Raw genomic sequence first — 21,913 nt, 5'->3', positions numbered from 1 at the left:
GTGGCACAGGCACATCTTTCCCCATATTTGGCACCGTCACATGTATAACAACACAAATATACAACCATTTTTTTTATATGGGAGAAATTTAAAGTGCCGAACATTTTTCTGGAAAAAACGTTCACAATATGGAACATTTTCTTACACTATAAATTCCTCCCACTTGAAATAATGTCTGCATTTTTTGGTTAAAAATATGGAACCATGTCTACCAGCCAATGGGAGCATGATGCCTGCTGTTGTGTAAAGCCGACACTTTGAAATGGGAGAAAATTAAACTGAAGTGTTAACTTTATGTTTATATGGACTCCGTAAAACTCATCATTTAAACGTTTTCCCATTTCCAGGTGTCAATTTACAAAACACCAGGCATCAGTGGCCTGTAGAAACGGTACCATATTTATAACAGAAAAACATAGGCATTTGTTCAAATGGGAAGATTTTAAAGTGAAGAAACTTGTTTTATAAAACGTTAAGATACAATTGGCTTAACTGAATATGCAGAAAGACATTAAGCTTTAATGTTTCATAGAAAATTTTTTCTTCACTTTAAATTTCTCCCATTTAAAAAATGACAGCATTTTTCAGTAATAAATATGGCACAATGTCTACTCACCATTGGCAACAAGTGGCCAACTGTTTGATAAACGCAAGACTTTGATAGACACTTTCATAACAGAAGTTCTTCTCGGTGCAAGGATCCTTCATTGACCATGGCAGCGTTCGGAAGGCTCTCTGGTGTGCTGAGACGGGCCCTCACTCCACGCAGCCGGCTTTTTTTGGCTGCAGCTGCTCACGGGGACTCGAATGCAGCACGTACCTGGAAGTTCCTAACCTTTATTGTTGCTTTCCCTGGTGTTGCAGTCTGTATGCTGAATGTCTAATTAAAGATGTAGCCTCACATTTACGTGAGAGACCAGAATGTGTCCCCTACAGTCACCTCCGCATTAGAACAAAGCCATTCCCCTTTGGGAGATGGGCAAAAATCCCTCTTTCACAACGCTCATGCCAACGCACTTCCTTATGGCTATGAGGAGGACGGACATGAACATTGAATGAGAACCCGTGGACCACAGCAGTACCTCCGACCCTTCCCTGGAAAAGGAGCTCTATTGGAGCTGTTCATTTGTTATGTATTTAAAGCTGCCAAATATGTTAACCTCTGTGCAAGGTGCAGTATCACGCAGCGGCACCACAGTATGTACCATTAATAAAAGACTTTGATATGAGAGAAAATTCAAAGGAAGAGTTAACTCAATCATTAAGGTGAATTTTCTTTTTCATTTTCTTCCACTTAAAAGCATTCAGAAACATCATTTTGTTCTCACATTCCAATACTTAGTTGACAAGGACATTTTTCTAAAGAGTTAAATACCTCTTTGCTTCAGTTCTTCACCTCTGTCCCCCAGTCTGGGTCATGAATCCGACTGAGCTCTGCTCATTATCAGGCCCTGCTGTCTGCAGTCTGACAATGATAATGTAAAATAAACACAGCCTTCCCTTAACTTTAAAAGGAAACTATGACCCTGTCCTTATTTAAAAATGACCTCAGGGCTGTGACCTTCTCTAAGGGAGCATGTAAGCAACTAGTAGTTCATGATTGGCTGGTTGGAGGCACCTGATCTAATACCAGTCAAGGGTCCAGATTTTATGGGTACTACTGGTAAGTTAGGATTAAATCTCCCAGAACCCACATGCAGGATGAATCTAGTTTGCAGAGGTCAGCTGGGCTCTTCTTTGTTATAGGCTTCCTGCAGCTTTTGTGTTCATTGAGCTTAACCAGGAGGCTAGCCAACTAGCTATTGGAGTCCACTTTTCTGTACTGTGTTCATGTGGGAGCAGGTCCCACTCTTGTGGCTTCTCTCCACAGATAAAATAGCAAGCTCAGTTCTTCTTTTGAGCTCCAGTCCTTTGGGCTTGCAGGTGCAGTCCTATTTTCCACAGGTACTGCAGTATTCTGAAGAAGGTATCCAGGAGTTCAACCTTTATGCCTGGCATTTGCTTGTGGGTGGGGAAAACTCCATAACCAATAAGAAAACCATGGACGTCCTACCTGCTCTTACATCACTTCCTGGGGGATTGGCATTAGGCAATCTCACAGTACATCTCTGTTCAAATCCATGATGTTGGAATCTTTCTTCCTGTCGTCAGAGCTCTGGGAGCAACCATAGGTGTGTTTAGAGAAATTAGAAATTCCCCTTCAAAAAACAGTTCTGGGACTTGTCCTAACCCCCCGCCCCCCACCCCCGCCTCCCGCCCCCCACCCCCCGCCTCCCGCCCCCCGCCCTCTGCCCTCCGCCCTCCGCCCCCCGCCCCGTGCCCCCCACCCCCACGCCCTCCCCAGTGATGCCACTCTGGCTACTTAAACCATTGGTGGGTGCGCCTAGGTGTGATTTACATCTGCCTGTGACAGGGGTTGCTCTTTTCAAACTAGTCTAGTTGGTGGTCCCGTGCCCTCAGGACATCCTGCTTAGAGGAGGTCACATCTCCTTCTGGCCATTGGCCCTTTATTTTCCTTTGCCTGAGAGCAATTCACACCTCATAGTTGCCTTCGAGGTGACTGGTAGGGATATCTGCAAGGGTTACTCGAGGCTTCCCTACAGCGGGCAGCTGCAGCAAGAGGGTGCAAGAGCATGCACGAGGACCATAAGGTCTGGGAAGGTGAGGCGGTCAGTAACAAACGTTAATAATAGGAAAAAGAAAACCAAAATCCTACAGGAAATAACCGAATCAACTGACAGTCGATCTTCCACAGTAACAACTCCGCTGGCTACAGCAGCAGCAAACGCTGATATATCTGCTCAAATGGGGTCGAGATCCTTAGCGAAAATGCTGGTGGGTATAGTATTTTCAACCTAAAATATATACAACATTTTCATTTGGGAAAGACGCTGGTGCAATGCTAAACCTTAGCATCAACAAACAACTGGATCTCCCTTCCCCCCTCTATCCACTACTTCCGGATGGATCAACAGGCCACGGCTTAACAGTCAAACTGGTCAAATCAGGAGGACGCGGCACGGCTCAACCCTGCTGGCCAATTGATAGTGCGGTTAAAGAGGTAGCAGATTCACAGGCAGCACACAAAGCCCAGCAAAACATAAAATGCACCGACACAGACACTGGGAAAAAGAATGAAGAAAGAGCACAGTGCACAGGAAAGCTACCTTTGCCTATCACTAGGGAGGCTTCAAGATTACCATTGGAGTCAGAAATTAAAATACGGACATGCCAGAACACAACGATCCAAGGAGTCACAGCACTTCCAGGACTCTCAGATTCAGAAATGATTATAACTAGGGGGACCAAAGCCTCCTCTATTTCAGATGAACGACTATCTAAATCAGCGGGGGAAAACCACCCACAACTGAGTCCAGTTGCCACCGACCTCGACCTTGAAAACCCTGAATATATTAATGACACAAATGGAAAAACCAAAGGGATGATCACAGCAGAAGCAGTAAAGTCTCAGCTCAGCAAGACAGCAAATAATACCAACAGTGACTTCAAAACAAAAGCCAAGGCACTAAACTGACCTCTTCTTGGACCACATACAGAACCCGCCTCCACAATATCAGGAGATAGAGTAGTATTGACAGGGAGCAAACAAGAAGATCCCCAGAACCACCATGACCCCCAGAACTGGGTGGTCAGTAAAACGTCTTTCCTTACAACAGAAGAATGGCAAAACTTGGTCACTACATACTCTACCGAGAGCGAAGGAGACGCAACCCCTCAAGGCTCAGGAATGGCTGCAAAGGGGAGCCTGGAAGACACACCAACAGGAGAAAGCAAAATATGGTCCTCCCTCTCAAACACCATGTAGCTCTCGACCAAGACTCTAGAATACCACTCGGACAAGATGGACATTCAACTTACCCTCCTCAACTGTCTAGCCCTGCACGTCACAAGCATTGACAGCAAGTTGTCGGAAATGAACAACTTTATAAAAAGAGTTCAATGTGAAACAGCAATAATCCCCCTCAAGTTGCAGCTGCCATTTAATTGCTGAAAAACTAGCATCCTTGCCTACTGTGATGAGTGATCTTTTTACCGAGCTAAAAAATACATACTGGCAAGCTCAACTCCAGTAAAATTAAACCAGAAAAAGATCGCCACAGGGAAATGCCACTCGCCAGGAGAAAAAAGAGCGGTCTGAGCCTGGCAAGTGGAGAAGCACTCTGGCTTCGGCCTTTACGCAGGCAAGGAACAACATGGGGCCAGTAGCAGGTGTATCCTCAGAGTCAAAACAATATGAGCCTTGATCCTTTAGAACCTTCAGTCTCCTCTAAACGCCAATCACTGGTTGCAGTCAATTAGCAGTGTCGACAAGCAGATAGGTCCCCCAGAAAAGGAGGACATCCAGTCCAACAACTGGCAAACATCCAAACAGCGTTGGATAGCAAGGAGGAAAGGAAGGAACAAGAACCCATCAATAAAACACTTTTTTCAAGTTGCACCGAAACCCCTGAGCGAGAAGCAGCAAGTATAAAGAACAAGCGGCTCATTACCATTACTGCTGCTGGAGCCAAACGGTATCGACACCCCCGGCTCATCTGGGAAGGAACAAACAGGAGAGGCGAATATAAGCAAGCACAACTGTCTCAGTCTCACTAACTCCAGTGAGCAGGCAGCAACTCAGCTGATATCCTCAGCAGCTAGGGTAGCTACACCAGCATTAACAGTAGCAGCAAAGGCCGACAAGAAATAGCAAGTAGAACAAGGTGAGTGGAACAGCAAAGCGTCAGTGGATGGCACAAGGAAGAAGAGCAAACCCCGGACTCCGCAGAAAGGGCTAAACAACAAAACATGACACCCTCAACAGCATATACTGAACAAAGGGATGCCAAGCTAGAAGCGGAAACATCAAACAGAATGAGGCTAGAGAAACAGCAAAGCATCAGCAAGGCACTAGAGCAAAGCCCGGACACCATAAAAAGGTCAGAACAACAAAATGCAACAGCCAACAGCGCAAAGGAGAACGAGAAAACAATATGCCGAGAATCATTCCCAAACAAGCTTAGGAGGGAGACGCCCAAGGCTGTCCTGTTTATCGCAGAGTATAAATCCAAAGGACGAGGAGACACCCTAAGTCGAGGCAACATACTCAGAATTCTATCCCCTATTAGAAGTCTGTCAGGGATTGCTTCACAAGACCTGGAATTAGTAGAATTTGAAACTTTTAAACATCTCTCAGAGCAAGAAGCAACCAAGACAGTCTGGGTAACTTGAGAAATAGTGGAGAAAATTCAAGGAAAACGCCAACTAGAAACCTGGGGGATCCGATTGCACCTCCATTAAGCAGTCGGGTATCCAGATCCACTGCTCAATCCCCATCGTGAGCCCGATAACAGCGGAGCTACGAGAAGGAGAAGCTCTGGGCCTATTATCTCCAGTGCTCAAGGGGGAACGCAGTCCCTCAGCAGAGATCTTGGAGAGAAATAGCTCCATCAAACGGGATGTCCAGGATGAAAGAGAACCCGACAGACTACAGGATTGGTCCTGGATAGCGAAAACCATAAACACAAACGGGAGTCCCCCTGACAGGGTCTAGAACAGGAAACAAATATTCCTTATCTAAAATGTTGCTCCTGGAACATTAACGGCCTTGGAACGAAAACCATGGACAGTACTTTCAACAATTTGACTTAATTCTGCTTCAAGAAAAGTGGCTGGCAAATCCACTTCACCTACTAGGTTTTAAATCATATCACCTCCCAGCAACTAGAAACGAAAACTTAGGCCACTTTAAGGGAGGCCTTACAACCTACGCCTCGATTAAAACCATAATGACGGTGAAGGAACTAACAAGCACAAGTATTCCACCAAATGAGATAAAAACAATTCTGCTGGACATAGCCGGTCCTAAAAATAAGCAGCAGTAAATACTTGTTAACTCCTATCTACACCCCCGGAACAAAAGAAAGGGCGCAAAACATCTGATAACAGAACTAACTAAACTAATTACAGAGACGGCAACTTCAAACTTTATTGTCTCCAGTCACTTTAACATGCTCCTTACAGGGAGTGGCCACTTGGACAGGCCCGCAGAAGACCCTCAAATAGCATGGGGATCCCCTTTCAGGATGAGTGTAAGTGGGGTAAGCCAACAAAAATCTCCAAAGAACTGTTGAAGGATCTAGAAAGCTTGTCCCTGGTAGCACTAAATGGTCGATTCATGGGGGATCGTCCCCAAGCTGCAACTTTCCACAATGCGCTTGCTGACACCGCAATAGACTATACTTTCTCGTACTTACCACTTTACCGTCTGATAAAAGACTTTAGGATCGGAATACAAGACCACATTGATCACCAACCCCAAGAGTTCACACTCGCTATGCAAGGAACAGCGCTCAGCTACTCAATTGTTGATTAATGTACAAACGTCACATTCAGCCATAGGAGAATAAAATGTAACAGACGTGATCCAGTAAAACTCTTGGCACATTCAAAAAAATGGCAGGAGGAGAACAAACTACTGCATAACAACATCTTAACTGCCTGGGAAAGCTTTACTGAAAGCTTTGGCCCAACTAACCGTAAAGAGAACCTGACAAAAACTGAGCACAAAATCAAACAGGAACTGCTGAGGAGGCCAGCAAATAAGCAAATAATTCATTTATTGGGAACCAACCATCCCGAGCGAAGGCAAATAAGGAGCAAAATAAACAGAGCAATGCGTAACCTCTGGAAAAATTGCTTTGTCGAAAAAACACAACTGGTATTAAGGATGCTCAGGCCCAAAAAAAAACACCTGGCTAGTGAAACAATAAACCACTGAAACAACATGGGCAAAACTGCTACACAATGCAAAATCAAAGAAGAGCTCTAGGTTTTGGCAGACAGGCGAGAGCATAGAGAATCCAATGGCACCAGTAATTAACTCACACATCACGGAGGATGCCTGGGTAAAATACCTACAGAGTCATTTTAACATGGAGGCTGGTGAAAACACACAAGACAAAGAGACATGCCAGAGCAAATTGCAATTCCTAAAGCATTATGGTCTACACCCTTCTTTTTACTTAAAATTATTGTGGATAGAATGTCAAAAAGCCGAAACGAAGGAGCGCCTGGTCATTACGGGCTCCCCCCTATAGTATACAAGCAGGACTAAACCTATTGGGCTGGAGCATTACTGCCAGTTTAACAAAATTCTGGAAGCCGGAACAATCCGAGATTCTTGGAAAGGATCGATCATCTCACCCATTCACAAGAAAGGAAGCAAGAACGAACCAAAGTACTATAGACTAATAGCACTAATTGACATTGAGGCCAAATATTATGCCGGCCTCCTATTCGCTGAAGTGGGCAGGGGAAAACAATCTAATTCCAATAAACCAAATGGGTTTTCAGAAAAATCTGGGATCAACTACAACCATTCTTGCTCCCTCACTTTTAATTGACCCGACAAAAGCAATTAACAAACCACTATTTGTTTGTTTTATCGACTACAAAGCTGCTTTTGGCAGCGTTAACAGAGGGAAATGGTGGGCTAACCTAGCGGGGTAGAAAATAGCTCCAACCCTTCAGAACCAGCTAATCATGCTTCACTCTGAGACATGAGTCCAAATTAAGCTGGGGACCGGTGACAGTCTGTCAAGGAGGATTCTGACCACCAAGAGGCTAAACCAGGGTTGTGTTCTTGCTCCAACCTTGTTTTACCTTTTCGTGTCAGACCTCTCAAAGGAACTGGATAATTGTCATCACCACGCCCCGAAACTTACTATAAGCCTACGACCTGATACTGATCACCCGAACCCCAGTTGGCCTGCAGCATTTGATAAATATCACAAGCGACTTTGCAATAAAGAATGGATGAAGCATAAACCATGAGAAGTCCAAAGTAATGGTCCTTAATCAACGAAGCACCAAGAGTCAATTCAGATGGCGGCTGGGGGGCAGACAGCTAGAGTCAGTTAAAAGTTACAAATATTTGGGAATCATCTTTGACAGCATGTGAACGTACCACAAACAAAAAGTGTCTATTCAAGGAAGAGGAACCATTCTGATTGGTACGCTAAAAACACATCAAACACAAAATAACTGGCCCCAACTTTATCCCTTTACTGGAAGTACTCCGGGCAAAGCATCTACCCACGATCATGTATGGCAGCGAATCAATGAGAGAGAAAGACGAAACAACTCTGGATAAGGTGGTCTCCAAAGCTGCTAGAATAATATTCGATCTCCCACAATACACCTCTCCAGCATAAATCAGGCTGGAGCTTGGCCTACAAAAGCAGCAAATAGCATGGAAGGGCATTTACGCCAAATGTTGGTACAAAATTAAGAGTGCTAAGCCTGGATCTTTAAACTCATACTTGTGGAAAGAGGACGAGGAAAAATGACTGCCCTGCCATGGTTTATCTTCAGTCAGGAATAAGGCTGCTCACTTTACAGGATTTGTAGAAATATGGTCTTCCTTATGAGCCATGGTGAACATATCGGTGAAGATTATCTCCCTAGAATAAGACAAAACAGACACAAAGAAGAGGGCACACAGCTGGTTCGTGATTCAGAGGTACTCAAGATGCGCTCCTCAGCCATATTCAGGTGCAAACATTTCGAGAAGTATGAAGGGAAGCCTTCTGGCAATGAGACTGGGGATTCTACCAGCTAAACCACACTTACAGGCTGTGGAAACACACACATACAACCACGAGTTGTAGACTATGCGACAACTCAGGAGAGGACGTCTTACATCTATTGTGCGTCCGTAAGAGTTTAGATCTTGAAAGAAGACAGCTTCTAAAGCCGTGCCTGAACGAAAATTGAATACGGTCATGCTGACAGGCGGTGAAGGCCTGCTTCGAGGGGGGCGACATTCAGTTAGTCTGTAGCTTTGTATGTTTTATTAAAACTGTAAAAACAAAATTAAATTTGGCAACCTCCATACAATCTGACTAGCACCTTAGGTTGCCACTAACTCAACTGGTACCCGCTCATTGGGAAGGCCCAATTTTAGACTTACTTTTAACCTGGCAAGGATTTTACACTTAATTACACAGATACTTGAACTGAGGTGAACCTCAAGGAGGACAGTTTCCCAGCAGTCATTGTGTGCCTAAATACGATATACACATTAATATTATATCTTCGGTACTATATTCAAGTTTTATATTTCTGCATTTTACCAAACAATTGCGATTTTATTGGATCAAGTGCTGTTTTATGTTATATGTGTTTGAATATGTAGCTGTTTTGCTAGGATTTTTATTAATCAAGCAATAAAGATTACTTAGAGGCTTTAGAAAGGAAAATGGCAACTTTCTAAAATAGTAGTTTCATATCCGACTTTACAATCAGTTTGGATTTTAAATTATGATTTACTGGGGTCCTTGAATTAAGGTTTTAGCGATTTCCAAACTGAAGATATACATTATAAAATGTTATGATGTAATCCACTGTTTTTCTATTGGAGATACAGCCTTGCCACAGTCAAAAATGATTTTAGAGGTTTTTCACTGTCAGGGCATGTGCAACTTAATAAACATGTCCTACTTTTTAAATACCAGGCACACTACCCTATGAGCTTGTAGAGTCTACCTAGGGGGTGACATAGAAGTATTAAAAAGGTAGGTATAAGTCTGGCAAAAGGTTCATTTTGCCAGGTCAAGTTTTCAGTTGTAAAACTGCAGACTCAGGCTGCAGGGGTTGCACAATGTGTGCTGCAACCCCTGCAGTAAACGAGTGACATTCACCATACTGGCCCCAGGTGCAATCAGTACTGTATACTAGGGACCTATATACCAATGGGCAGTAAGGTGCTCTATAAATTAATTTGATGCACAGAAAACATTTACATATGTTATATCACTGGCACTTCATGATTTTGTAAGGACCCCATGGACTGGACAAACCTGCATTATAAGATCTTGTTAGGTGTAATGAATCTGTGTGATTCAATTGTAATTGAAGTATAAGTAAATTTTTAGCTATATAACAGTTAATAAATACACTGCATTAACTCACTTGACCATATCAATTAAGTTGATGGATTTGGCCCTAAATAAACGCATTTTGAATAAGTTCAATGCGAACAAATAATGGTGGACCAGTACTTTTGTAAATCATATTGTGCCGGGATAGAGACAGAAAGATAGTAACAAGCAATCATGAAGACTTTATAACATTCAGGTCAATACATATTTTGGGGTTGTGGAAGGCCTACAACTGTGGAAGTCAGGCAGGTAATTTGTTCAGCTAGTCCTGACGTTTAGGTAAAAGATCACTCTAAAAGTGTAACTAAAGGTCCCGCCATTAAGGTGCTCTTGGGTAAAAATCAAAGACTGTACAAAGGTGTAATACATGACATTTGGCAAGTATAGAAAGACCAGTTCTTGCAGATATCTGCTCTAAATGCTTCATCTGAAAGATCCAATTTTACAAATTAGGAAGAAAAGTTTAACAACCTTTCTGGGACAGCCTGCAAAAGCAGCTAGCACCAAAAATAACAATATTTTCTGTAATAGCTGAAGTCAGTGATATTCTATTTACCCAACTTTGCCACAAGGGATCACAATAGCAAATGATCTGCACTGAACTGACAGAAACAGGAATTGACTTATTTTGATTTATTTACAGTTAACATTCCATGCTAATATTCTCATTGCCCATGCTTTCTTTAATACTTTGTTGTTGGTGAATAAACAGCATTTTAAATTATGGCATATTGCATTTATTTGTATGCTTTCAATCTAGTCAGCTGCATGACATCACTGGAAAGGGTTCGGCCTTGTTACTGCATCTAGGCATATGATTGTTTCTATGTGTCTTCTCCTTTTACAGGGGATTATAGTCATTATTTATTTCATTAGAGCCATTTAGGAAAGACTCCGTGTCATTCATGTAAGAGTGTTAGATAGTTACTGCAATATTTGTACATACATTTTGGCATTATAAAAGGCATTCAAACAGAAGAAATCCAGAATAAGTTCTAGGACAATCAAAAAAACATGATTATAGTTACCATAGCAAGTCACACCATTCCCTTCAAGTCCTTGTGGGCATGACCCACACTGATAAGAACCAAATGTGTTTGAGCAAACAACTCCAGGGAAACAAGGACTGGTTAAGCACTCATCGACATCTTCTTGGCAATTTCTACCTAATTGAAATAAGCATATAATATGTAATAGATGCATGATAGTAATTAAAGAATTATTTCTTGTTTGAGTTCATTTGGCTCTAGTTTATTTTCATAAATCATTACATTTTGATGAAAAACACAAATTTCTATTTTAGAATTTCCACTTAAAATACCTCTAACAACACTTCACTGTAATATTGAAAAGTGGTATACCTTTTGCACCATTATTCAACTAGATCAAGCTTTTAAAAGATTGCTGCCAAGTAACATTCAAGCTACTTGCTGCCCAATTCCCTCACCATGCCTGCCACTAAAAGAAGTGCCCACCAACTATATCTTCTGCAGGCTCCTCTAAAGGATAATTTCAACCATAGTTGATATTCACACCTAGAAATATGCAGTACCCCGCCAAAAATGCATACTCTGGTAATTAAACTCTTTGTAAAGAGGCACTAAAATACCTTTAACATGCTGCTGTTCGTAGAACATAAAACACATAGCAAACAAATCGGGCTCTTCTCTGAAGGAAACTTTTTAAATAATGTAATTAGTGCGGATGTCTGTTCATTTAAATAATTATATTGGATGATTCTTTAAACATTGTGGAAATCTGTCACTGTACTGCCCTAGCTGTTAATAGCTACATAACCAGTATTATGAATCCATAATATTGGGATCCTTTGTCTTTGATCCAACAACATCTGAAATACAGAACTGTCCATGCACCCCTATATATGTTTCCATCTTATGTTACGTTAGGGAATGTTATATGGTTATCATTACAGTCAAGTGGATGTTTTAATTAAGATGTAGGAGTTAGGCATAACGTTTGATACCTTCACATTATAAACCCCCAATGGATATGTAATTTTAAGTAGCACTTTGCACTTGATTTAAACTTTATCTTGGCTTGACATCTCAAAGAACGACCCCAATTTCACTAAGAGCAGACAATTACAAAGTGCATTCTAGTGCATATAAATGCCATTTTCTTTACATATTTCTACTGTAAGTGCAAATATTCTGAACAAGGGTCAGAGTACTGCTTTGTCTAAAGTTTTCAGTGTATGGTGAGAAGGATGGAAGAAAACCTCAAACTCTCAAAGAATGATGTTCAGTTATTTATGTATGAGGCTTTATTAATACAGATTAATGTCTTCACCAGTCATTACAGGTGCTTTGGTAAACATTGCATCAATTCCACATGGCTTTAAAATATCATATATTAGTGGGAGGAGTTATATGAATTAGTTTTGATGACTTACTCCCTGCTTTGGGTACTGATTGAGTGCCTGTAAATAATCACATGATGACAAGTTAGTGGGAGAGAAGGAGGGGTGTAAGGCTGGTGGGATATTGAATAAGCATTGGGCATCAAGATAGAGTAATACTATTCAATGGTCTTTATATTGTAGAGAACTAATTGTTATGAGCCATGTTAATCTAACAATGACGTTTTTTTTGTTCAGCCTAGTATTTAGGAGATGTGTTGAGAACATACATTTTCTTTAAGCTCTTAGATTAGCATCAAGAGCTTTCCAACAAGTACGACTTCCACTTCAAAAAAAAGAAAAAGGGATATGGTCTTAGCATGCCTATGGAGGGACAAGAGTGAGGGATTACGCAAAACAAATTACCTTGTTGGGAGAGGTGAACACTCCTGCACTCATAACAGGAAAAACTAGAGGAATTTCAGAAATACTACATCTTCCTATATTCTGCAGATGGACACTCATTCACTAAACAAGGCCACTATGCCGTGGCATCATAACTACTTTCTCTCACACCACAACAAGGAGAAGAATTAGACAGCCCTGTATGTAAAGCAGAGGTCAATGGGCAATCAAAGTGTTCAAACACCACAATACCAAGGGGCTGTATGAATTTAAAGGGACTTCTTGTTTACAAGACATTTATTGTACGAGATGCCTCTAGTGTGCCTAGGTTATTTGACCATTTCACCGAGGCAAGGAATATTGCTCCTTCTGTGAAGTAAGCCAAAATATCTGTGATCCCAAAGCTTGGCTAATATTCACATCTGTGGTCTACTTGCATAGCAATACCCATCCCAAACGCGGATGTCAAACTGTTTGCCAAGATCTTGGTCACCAGACTTGAGATCTGGCCACAGCTGATTCATGTCGATTAGTATTGCTTTATAGTGGGTAGGCTGGCTACAATGCACCTAGTAGAAATAATAAGCATGAAGACAGCCCGAGCCAGATATTCACTGAGTAGATTGAATTGACTGGAATTTTGTTAGCATTCCTCGAATGTCTATGATGCAGACCCAGTAATATTTCCATTGTGATGGTAAACCATAGCTTACCTAACTCAAGGATCTTGATGAATCGAATGCCCTTTTGATTACACAGGGGGACACAACAGGAGTTCCCATTGTCACAGCGAGTATTTGCCCCAACCATAGAGCAGCTGACTTGGCACAGTCACTATTACCACATCTAGATTGTAAATGCACTGTCTATAAGGAAATAGAACAGCCTTCTGCACTGCCGAAGACATCCATGTCTTTAGGCAGTCTCATCCCTTTTCTTTGTTCAAAGTCATTAGACCCATGCAAGATTTAGAAGGAGAGGTGGCTATAACACGAATATGCACCAGTCACAAGTCCCTAACAAGTCCCTTGTCCTGGAGGTAGAATTGGAACTTAGAGAAAGATACCCTTTCAAAGGGTCAACATCTCATAATAAATACTTGAGCATTAAAATAACTCCACTGGTAGTGAATCTTTATACGGTAAACTACCCTCTCAGTTGGAAGCCATCTAGAAATACAAATATATGGGCACTATTGTTTATGTCATAGGTGCAGAGAATCAACTCAATCAAAATGAATAGTTTGCTAAAACTGTTATACCTTTTCCAGGCTCTCCCTGAAATAGTACATAATACGTTTGTGTTTTTGAAAGAGCTGCTGCAGCTAACAATCTCCATGACCATATGATCAAATGGAACAGCTGCCAAAGAAGATTACATCTAAGGCTGTTGCAGCAGCCCAGACCGAAGAGGGGACTAGTCGCACCTGATTTCCATATGTGCTATGTGGTGGTGCAACTCTGCATTGCAGTGGAATGGTCACAATCAAAAACAGAGATACCTGGAGTAATGATGGCCCATGCCACTGTTGTCAGATCCCTATGGGTCGTAAATGTAATGTGGCTGCATAAGGACTAAAGACCCACTAATAAGCATCTTAGCATGGGACTCACTGACTAAGCGCATGGGGCCAATTACTTTTGCATCCCCATACACACTGATTCATTTCAATAGTGAATTCATACCGGCAATGCAGCCAGGCGGTTTCTACAAATATAGAGAAGGTGAATGCTTAATGATAGCATACGTGTTTAAAGTGGAATCCATAAGCTCTTTTCTGCATTGTAAATTAGGTTTTTAGATAGAGGACACATTGGCAATTCAAAGGTCAAAGGCGGATACTCATAGAACATCTGACAGAAAGCTCTCCAAATACAGTGTGCCATCCCATGTTAATGGCATTGCAGATTTTTAAGTGAATGTTTGAAAAGAGGAGAAAATTAAGTATAGCTTTCCTTGTCATAATAATTAGTCAGGTGTATGAGAATTACATGAACCGGTTTCAATATTCATAAATGGAATATGTATCTTTCTTTGTTAATGTTAATATGGTCATTTGTAAGTGAACTGCATTCACTACACAAAAAAATCTTGACTTACCTTTGAGCCCTTGAATACATTCACAGCTGTAGTTATTTATTTCATCGATGCACCTGCTAAGGCCACAAGGGCTGGACTTGCAGTCATCAATGTTCGCTTGACAATGTTCACCCTCATACCCCGGCAAACATGAACATAGGTATTCTCCTCTACCGGGAGGGAAGTTAATGTTTGTTACACAAGATCCACCGTTCAAGCAGCTGCAGCTCTTAACACTGACCTGGAAGACAAAAGAATACATCCCTATCCAATGTAGTACTCAATATGGTAATTAATGACACTACTTTAGTGCTTTAATTTTACACCAAAAGTTCTTGTTCGATATTTTGAAGCATAAATTCAATAGAGTCTAGCAATAATTAAGACATAGGTAATGTTTACATGACAGCAAAAAATAGAAAATGTACTGTTAAGCTTTGGTCAAACAGCATAACAGTTGACTGATGAGCTTGGCAAATGTGGATATCCACCAAATAAAAGTTCCTCTAACTGTACAATCTACTCCGCCAAGCATGAACTTAACTCTGCCAACACACCTGGCAATTTGATAACACAATTTGAGTGTCTGGTCTGGCACAACCCCTGCCATTGAAAGGGTAGCAGTCTTTAACAACAAGGTAGGTAGTGTTCAAAGCATGCTTGGAAAAGGTCACTCTGTGTTAGGGAAACTGATAAATGTGGTAATTCAAATGGCTTATTCAATAGGATATTGTGTAACATTGACTGACAAACCTCCTGTCCTTTGCCAGAGAACGTTAAATGCGGTGAATGCTTCTCCACCGCCTTACAAGGAGTGCGTGATCTCTCACAAAGGCAAACAACATTTTCATCTGGAAAACTTTAAATTAGGCCCATGGTTTTATCCATGTCTCTAGATCACACACACACAAATGATTTCTTAAATACCAGACTCTGAATCTTCTTGCAAATGTAGGTCATGTGCAACTCCCATATTATTATATTGTTTCTTTTTTTAATAGAAAACACTCATATGCCACACACTTAACTTATATTGTATGCCAAACACAGAGCTGAAATTAGAGACGTTTCACTTTTGAAATCATTCTGTGGCTCAAACTTAACTATAATTATGCATCGCATGGATTTAGAGGGGAACTACTCTGGAGGTGTTTATAGTAATGTAAGAACAAATAAAAACTCTCTTGCAGGAAACCTTTGGACTTGACATTTAAGTCCACTGCACTACATAAAAATTGGACATCCGCTCTTCATTTGTGTGTTGATCTTTGCTTTTTCAGTTATTGCCTATTCCAGCTCGTGTTCCACCACTACTTCCTCTCTAAGCAGCTTTGACATTTGTAGGTGTAGCTGGCATACTGCTTCACCTGGTTGTTTCCGAAGACTTCCTGACTCACATCCAATGTATAGAGAGGCTTTAGGTCAGCACTTTGCTCATGATCGGATGGTTGTCTTGTAAACTTCAGTTTCGATGACTTTCCTCTATATTATTGTATTTTCCTGTGAATGTATCATAGCTTCTGTACTGTCATTTTGATTGAATCGTTCTATTGGTGACATAATGAGTATTTTAGTACTCCTGGGAAGTGCACAGCTACATTCCTTGCTCTCTCTCCCATCTGCTCTCTTCTGGTTGCTTCCCACTTCTCCACTGTTCTCCTACCACGTCCATTCCCAGCTCCATTGTGTTTTTTCTGTTACTGTTTCTATAGGTGGCTATTGCAAGGGCAATGCAGATTTGCATAGTTAAAAGGCCACTCACTTCCCGTCTCATTCTTTGTTCCCCTTCTCCTCTGTCCTGCCCTAAGACAATTAAAAATATTGTATACGAGGGCCAAACAGCAGCACACTGCAGAGGGCTGCTCAATCCCCTGCATTTGTCCAACATCCTTGCCAATAATGTATTTCTTATTTTTCAAAATTAGCACCCACCTACATGAAATGTTAAACGAATAATGAAGTATGGTGATAAGGTGACATGGGATGTGGTTCGGGTTTGGCGGGAAATCTGCATAAAGTTTTCACTACCAAATGTTCATTCTCTCTCTCCACTGTGGGGGAATCCATCACTCCCTAACATATTCCACGATAGTGTGGGGCAAGCTTGAGGGAATATGGGTTAACATAATTTCGGCCAGTTATATGATACGCAGAGGCTTAGGGCTTTTACTTCACTTTGGGCATCAACAGTGGTTTTTAAAAATATATATCTTCAGGTTAGGGACTATCTCCTTCATAAATGTGAGTACAATAAGGAGCAAGAGATTTCTACAACCATTGTGTCTCTGTGTTAAACTTTAAGGGAGTCAGACCAGTGCAACATAAGTACAATATATCAGGATTATATGTCATGTCGTTTATGACAGCGCACAAATAGCATTAAGGCGGAGTCAGCTGTTAGCAACTATAGTAACTTACTGAAATACAAGAGGCTTTAGAAACAATAGATCGGTCACTTACCTCTGTGAGCCTCAAACTACAGCAATTTTAGACAGTGTTTATATTTATCATACACCTGAGTGCATTTCTAAGTGGGCTTCATTCAGTAACTCATCACAGTCATATTGTCCCAAGTGTCATCTGTTTGCAGCTAATATATGTTTGTTGAGTATCCGGGGCTAAATGAGTTCTGGGATAGCCTATTTCAATTAATATCCGCACAGTTGGGGCTGGAATTCTGCTTAAATTGTAAAGAAATACTAATCGACTTGAAATCCCGAAGGGGACTCCAATCTCAGGTCTCTAATCTCAATTATCATTGTAAATGCAGGCTTATGTATTGCTAAAGCTTGGGTAGACTCAGCACCACTCAGAGTATTGGAACTCTGGGCCATGTTCCGACAGATTTATGAATGCGAAATTTCAGTCGCCCAGGAACGAGGGCTCAGAGCAGAAAAAAACAAGCATTAGAAATGCAATCGGGCTCGGATTTATTTGAGTTTGAGCTAATGGCATTGTAAATGCCAATGTCTTTTTGCCATGTGTTATGGAGTGTCTGCATGTGGTGTGTAGTGGAAGTATGTTTGTTGAATTGTAATTTTACCAATGGTGGCATGCTGTGCTTTATATGAATATGTTTAAAAGTAAAGTGTACCATACTGCGATTGCTTGGTGGAAAAGTGCACTGCCGGCTGGAGGTGTGTGTGCCTGGTGGAAGGGTGCACTGACGGCTGGTGGGTGTGTGCTTGGTAAAAGCGTGCACAGATGGATGATGGTTGTTGGTGTTTGTGCATGGTGAAAGCATTAATTGACGGCTGGGGGTGTGTTGTTGTGTGTGTTGTTTTCTGTGTGCTGGTGAGTGTGTGGTGGTGAGTCTGTGGGGGTGAGCCTGGGGAGTGAGTGTGGTGGTGAGTGTGTTGTGTTGAGTGGTGACAAGTGTGTGGTGTTGAGAGACTGAGGTGTGTGGTTTGTGTGTGCGTTATGTGTGTGTGGTGTATGTGTGTGTGGTGTTTTCTGCACACTCACACACTGCCCCGTAACATTCACACACTGCTCACCCGCACACTCCCAATGTCACCCTGCATAGTCACACACTGTTTACCCTGCACACTCATTCTGCACACTCACACAATGTGCACCCTGACACACTGTCTCCGCAGTCACTCTGCACTCACTGTCACTCTGCACTCACTGTCACTCTGCACTCACTGTCACTCTGCACTCACTGTCACTCTGCACTCACTGTCACTCTGCACTCACTGTCACTCTGCACTCACTGTCACTCTGCACTCACTGTCACTCTGCACTCACTGTCACTCTGCACTCACTGTCACTCTGCACTCACTGTCACTCTGCACTCACTGTCACTCTGCACTCACTGTCACTCTGCACTCACTGTCACTCTGCACTCACTGTCACTCTGCACTCACTGTCACTCTGCACTCACTGTCACTCTGCACTCACTGTCACTCTGCACTCACTGTCACTCTGCACTCTCTGCACTCTGCACTCTGCACTCTGCTGTCACTCTGCAGTCACTCTGCACTCTACAGTCACTCTGCACTCTACAGTCACTCTGCACTCTACAGTCACTCTGCACTCTACAGTCACTCTGCACTCTACAGTCACTCTGCACTCTACAGTCACTCTGCACTCTACAGTCACTCTGCACTCTACAGTCACTCTGCACTCTACAGTCACTCTGCACTCTACAGTCACTCTGCACTCTACAGTCACTCTGCACTCTACAGTCACTCTGCACTCTACAGTCACTCTGCACTCTACAGTCACTCTGCACTCTACAGTCACTCTGCACTCTACAGTCACTCTGCACTCACTGTCACTCTGCACTCACTGTCACTCTGCACTCACTGTCACTCTGCACTCACTGTCACTCTGCACTCACTGTCACTCTGCACTCACTGTCACTCTGCACTCACTGTCACTCTGCACTCACTGTCACTCTGCACTCACTGTCACTCTGCACTCACTGTCACTCTGCACTCACTGTCACTCTGCACTCACTGTCACTCTGCACTCTGCACTCTGCACTCTGCACTCTGCACTCTGCACTCTGCACTCTGCTGTCACTCTGCAGTCACTCTGCACTCACTGTCACTCTGCACTCACTGTCACTCTGCACTCACTGTCACTCTGCACTCTGCACTCTGCACTCTGCACTCTGCAGTCACTCTGCAGTCACTCTGCACTCTACAGTCACTCTGCACTCTACAGTCACTCTGCACTCTACAGTCACTCTGCACTCTACAGTCACTCTGCACTCTACAGTCACTCTGCACTCTACAGTCACTCTGCACTCTACAGTCACTCTGCACTCTACAGTCACTCTGCACTCTACTGTCACTCTGCACTCACTGTCACTCTGCACTCACTGTCACTCTGCACTCACTGTCACTCTGCACTCACTGTCACTCTGCACTCACTGTCACTCTGCACTCACTGTCACTCTGCACTCACTGTCACTCTGCTGTCACTCTGCACTCACTGTCACTCTGCACTCACTGTCACTCTGCTGTCACTCTGCACTCACTGTCACTCTGCTGTCACTGTCACTCTGCACTCACTGTCACTCTGCTGTCACTCTGCTGTCACTGTCACTCTGCTGTCACTCTGCTGTCACTGTCACTCTGCTGTCACTCTGCACTCACTGTCACTCTGCACCCCCACTCTGCACCCCCACTCTGCACCGCCACTCTGCACCGCCACTCTGCACCGCCACTCTGCACCGCCACTCTGCACCGCCACTCTGCACCGCCACTCTGCACCGCCACTCTGCACCGCCACTCTGCACCGCCACTCTGCACCGCCACTCTGCACCGCCACTCTGCACCGCCACTCTGCACCGCCACTCTGCACCGCCACTCTGCACCGCCACTCTGCACCGCCACTCTGCACCGCCACTCTGCACCGCCACTCTGCACCGCCACTCTGCACCGCCACTCTGCACCGCCACTCTGCACCGCCACTCTGCACCGCCACTCTGCACCGCCACTCTGCACCGCCACTCTGCACCACCACTCTGCACCACCACTCCGCACCGCCACTCCGCACCGCCACTCCGGCCTGGGGGGGGGGTCCTCCTGGTATTCCGGGCCATAGCACCGTGTGAGGAGCCGGCAGGAGACGGAAACAGTGTCAGAGAGCCATAGCATCGTGTGACCGTGTGAGGAGCCGGCAGGAGACAGACTCAGTGTCACGAGAGCCACAGCGCCGTGTGAGGAGCAGGCAGGAAACGGTCACAGAATTACGAAAGCCACAGCACCGTGTGAGGAGCCGGCAGGAGACAGACTCAGTGTCAGGAGAGCCACAGCGCCGTGTGAGGAGCAGGCAGGAAACAGACACAGAATCACGAGAGTCACTGCACCGTGTGAGGAGCCAGTGAGAGACAGACACAGAGTCACAGCACCGTGTGAGGAACCGGCAGGAGACAGACCACAGAGTCAGGAGAGCCACAGCACCGTGTGAGGAGCAGGCAGGAGACAGACACAGTGTCACGAGAGCTACAGCACCGTGTGAGGAGCCAGTAGGAGGCAGACACAGAGTCACAGCACCGTGTGAGGAGCCAGTAGGAGACAGACAGTGTCACGAGAGCTACAGCACCGTGTGAGGAGCAGGCAGGAGACAGACACCGTGTCACGATAGCCACAGCACCGTGTGAGGAGCCGGCAGGAAACAGACACAGTGTCAGGAGAGCCACAGCACTGTGTGAGGAGCAGGCAGGAGCCAGACACAGAGTCACGAGAGCCACAGCACCGTGTGAGGAGGAGCCGACAGGAGACAGACACAGTGTCACAAGAGCCGGCACTCACACACCAGCTGCAGTTTCAGGCGTCCGATCATACTCCATACAGTCCACCACTATTATATTTATATATGTACAAAATTCTCTTTTCTAGATATTTCAACTTCACTATCGTCCACAAACAATGAACTACACAGTCACAACTAAATACATTGAATTAAGATGGTATTATATGCTGTGCACAGAAGCCGAAGGAAAAATCACGTCGGACAAATATTCTTTTAAACGAATCGAATCCCCACGCCGCTGTTGAGTGGCTCAGGACAGGGTTTCTCCAGAACGCGTTTGGTGCACTTCACGGGACGGATCTCTTACGAACTGTGTTCACCCGACCGTTTCCGCCATTCATGTCGCAGCCAAGTTCGTATTTCTTTTAATCTTTGCGAATGAAGAACAGCGAAGTGTCCATCTCCACGTATGGACTGTGACACCTCCAGACATATGTGTGTCTAGTGTATGAAACCCTTCTGTCGCCATCCAAGGAGTTAGTGAAAGTCTTGTTCTCGGCTCCAAACTCTTCCTCTGAAGTAATTGCCGGCGCTCCTCTCACGGCTACTTTCTGTTCTTAGAGAAAGGGTCCAAGTGTCCGCTAATGATGGCCGCAGCTCTTACAACTACTTTTCGTGTGTCCGTGGGCTGGAATGAGGTTTCTCGCGCACACAGCTCACGTGCCGCAGGACTGAGCAATAAAAAATGATGTCATATTTGACACTGTGTGATTCCGGCTTGGAGCCCGCTCGAGTGCCAGAGTCTCAGGAACACTTTTTCACATTCCCGAGTGCGCTTCGAGCGGGGGAAGCCGAAGAAATGGTGAAAAAAACAAAAGGCGCTTTATTCGAAATACACAAACATCTTTATGAGGCG

General features: G+C 43.7%; 1 protein-coding gene across 1 annotated transcript in view; it reads right to left on the bottom strand.

Moving 5' to 3' along the window:
• VWDE (von Willebrand factor D and EGF domains) overlaps positions 1–21,913 on the bottom strand; it is a 402,281-nt gene that overhangs the window by 71,902 nt on the left and 308,466 nt on the right. The window contains exons 18-19 of the mRNA XM_078662843.1: positions 14,809–15,028; positions 10,973–11,110 (exon numbers count right to left, since the gene is read on the bottom strand). Coding sequence (XP_078518969.1) covers positions 10,973–11,110; positions 14,809–15,028 — 358 coding nt within the window. The remainder of the gene's footprint in view (positions 1–10,972; positions 11,111–14,808; positions 15,029–21,913) is intronic.

Source organism: Lissotriton helveticus, chromosome 10, assembly GCF_964261635.1.
Source record: "Lissotriton helveticus chromosome 10, aLisHel1.1, whole genome shotgun sequence".
Lineage (NCBI taxonomy): Eukaryota > Metazoa > Chordata > Amphibia > Caudata > Salamandridae > Lissotriton > Lissotriton helveticus.
The sequence above is the reverse complement of the archived record's forward strand: the minus strand, read 5'-3'. Positions and strand labels throughout refer to the sequence as shown.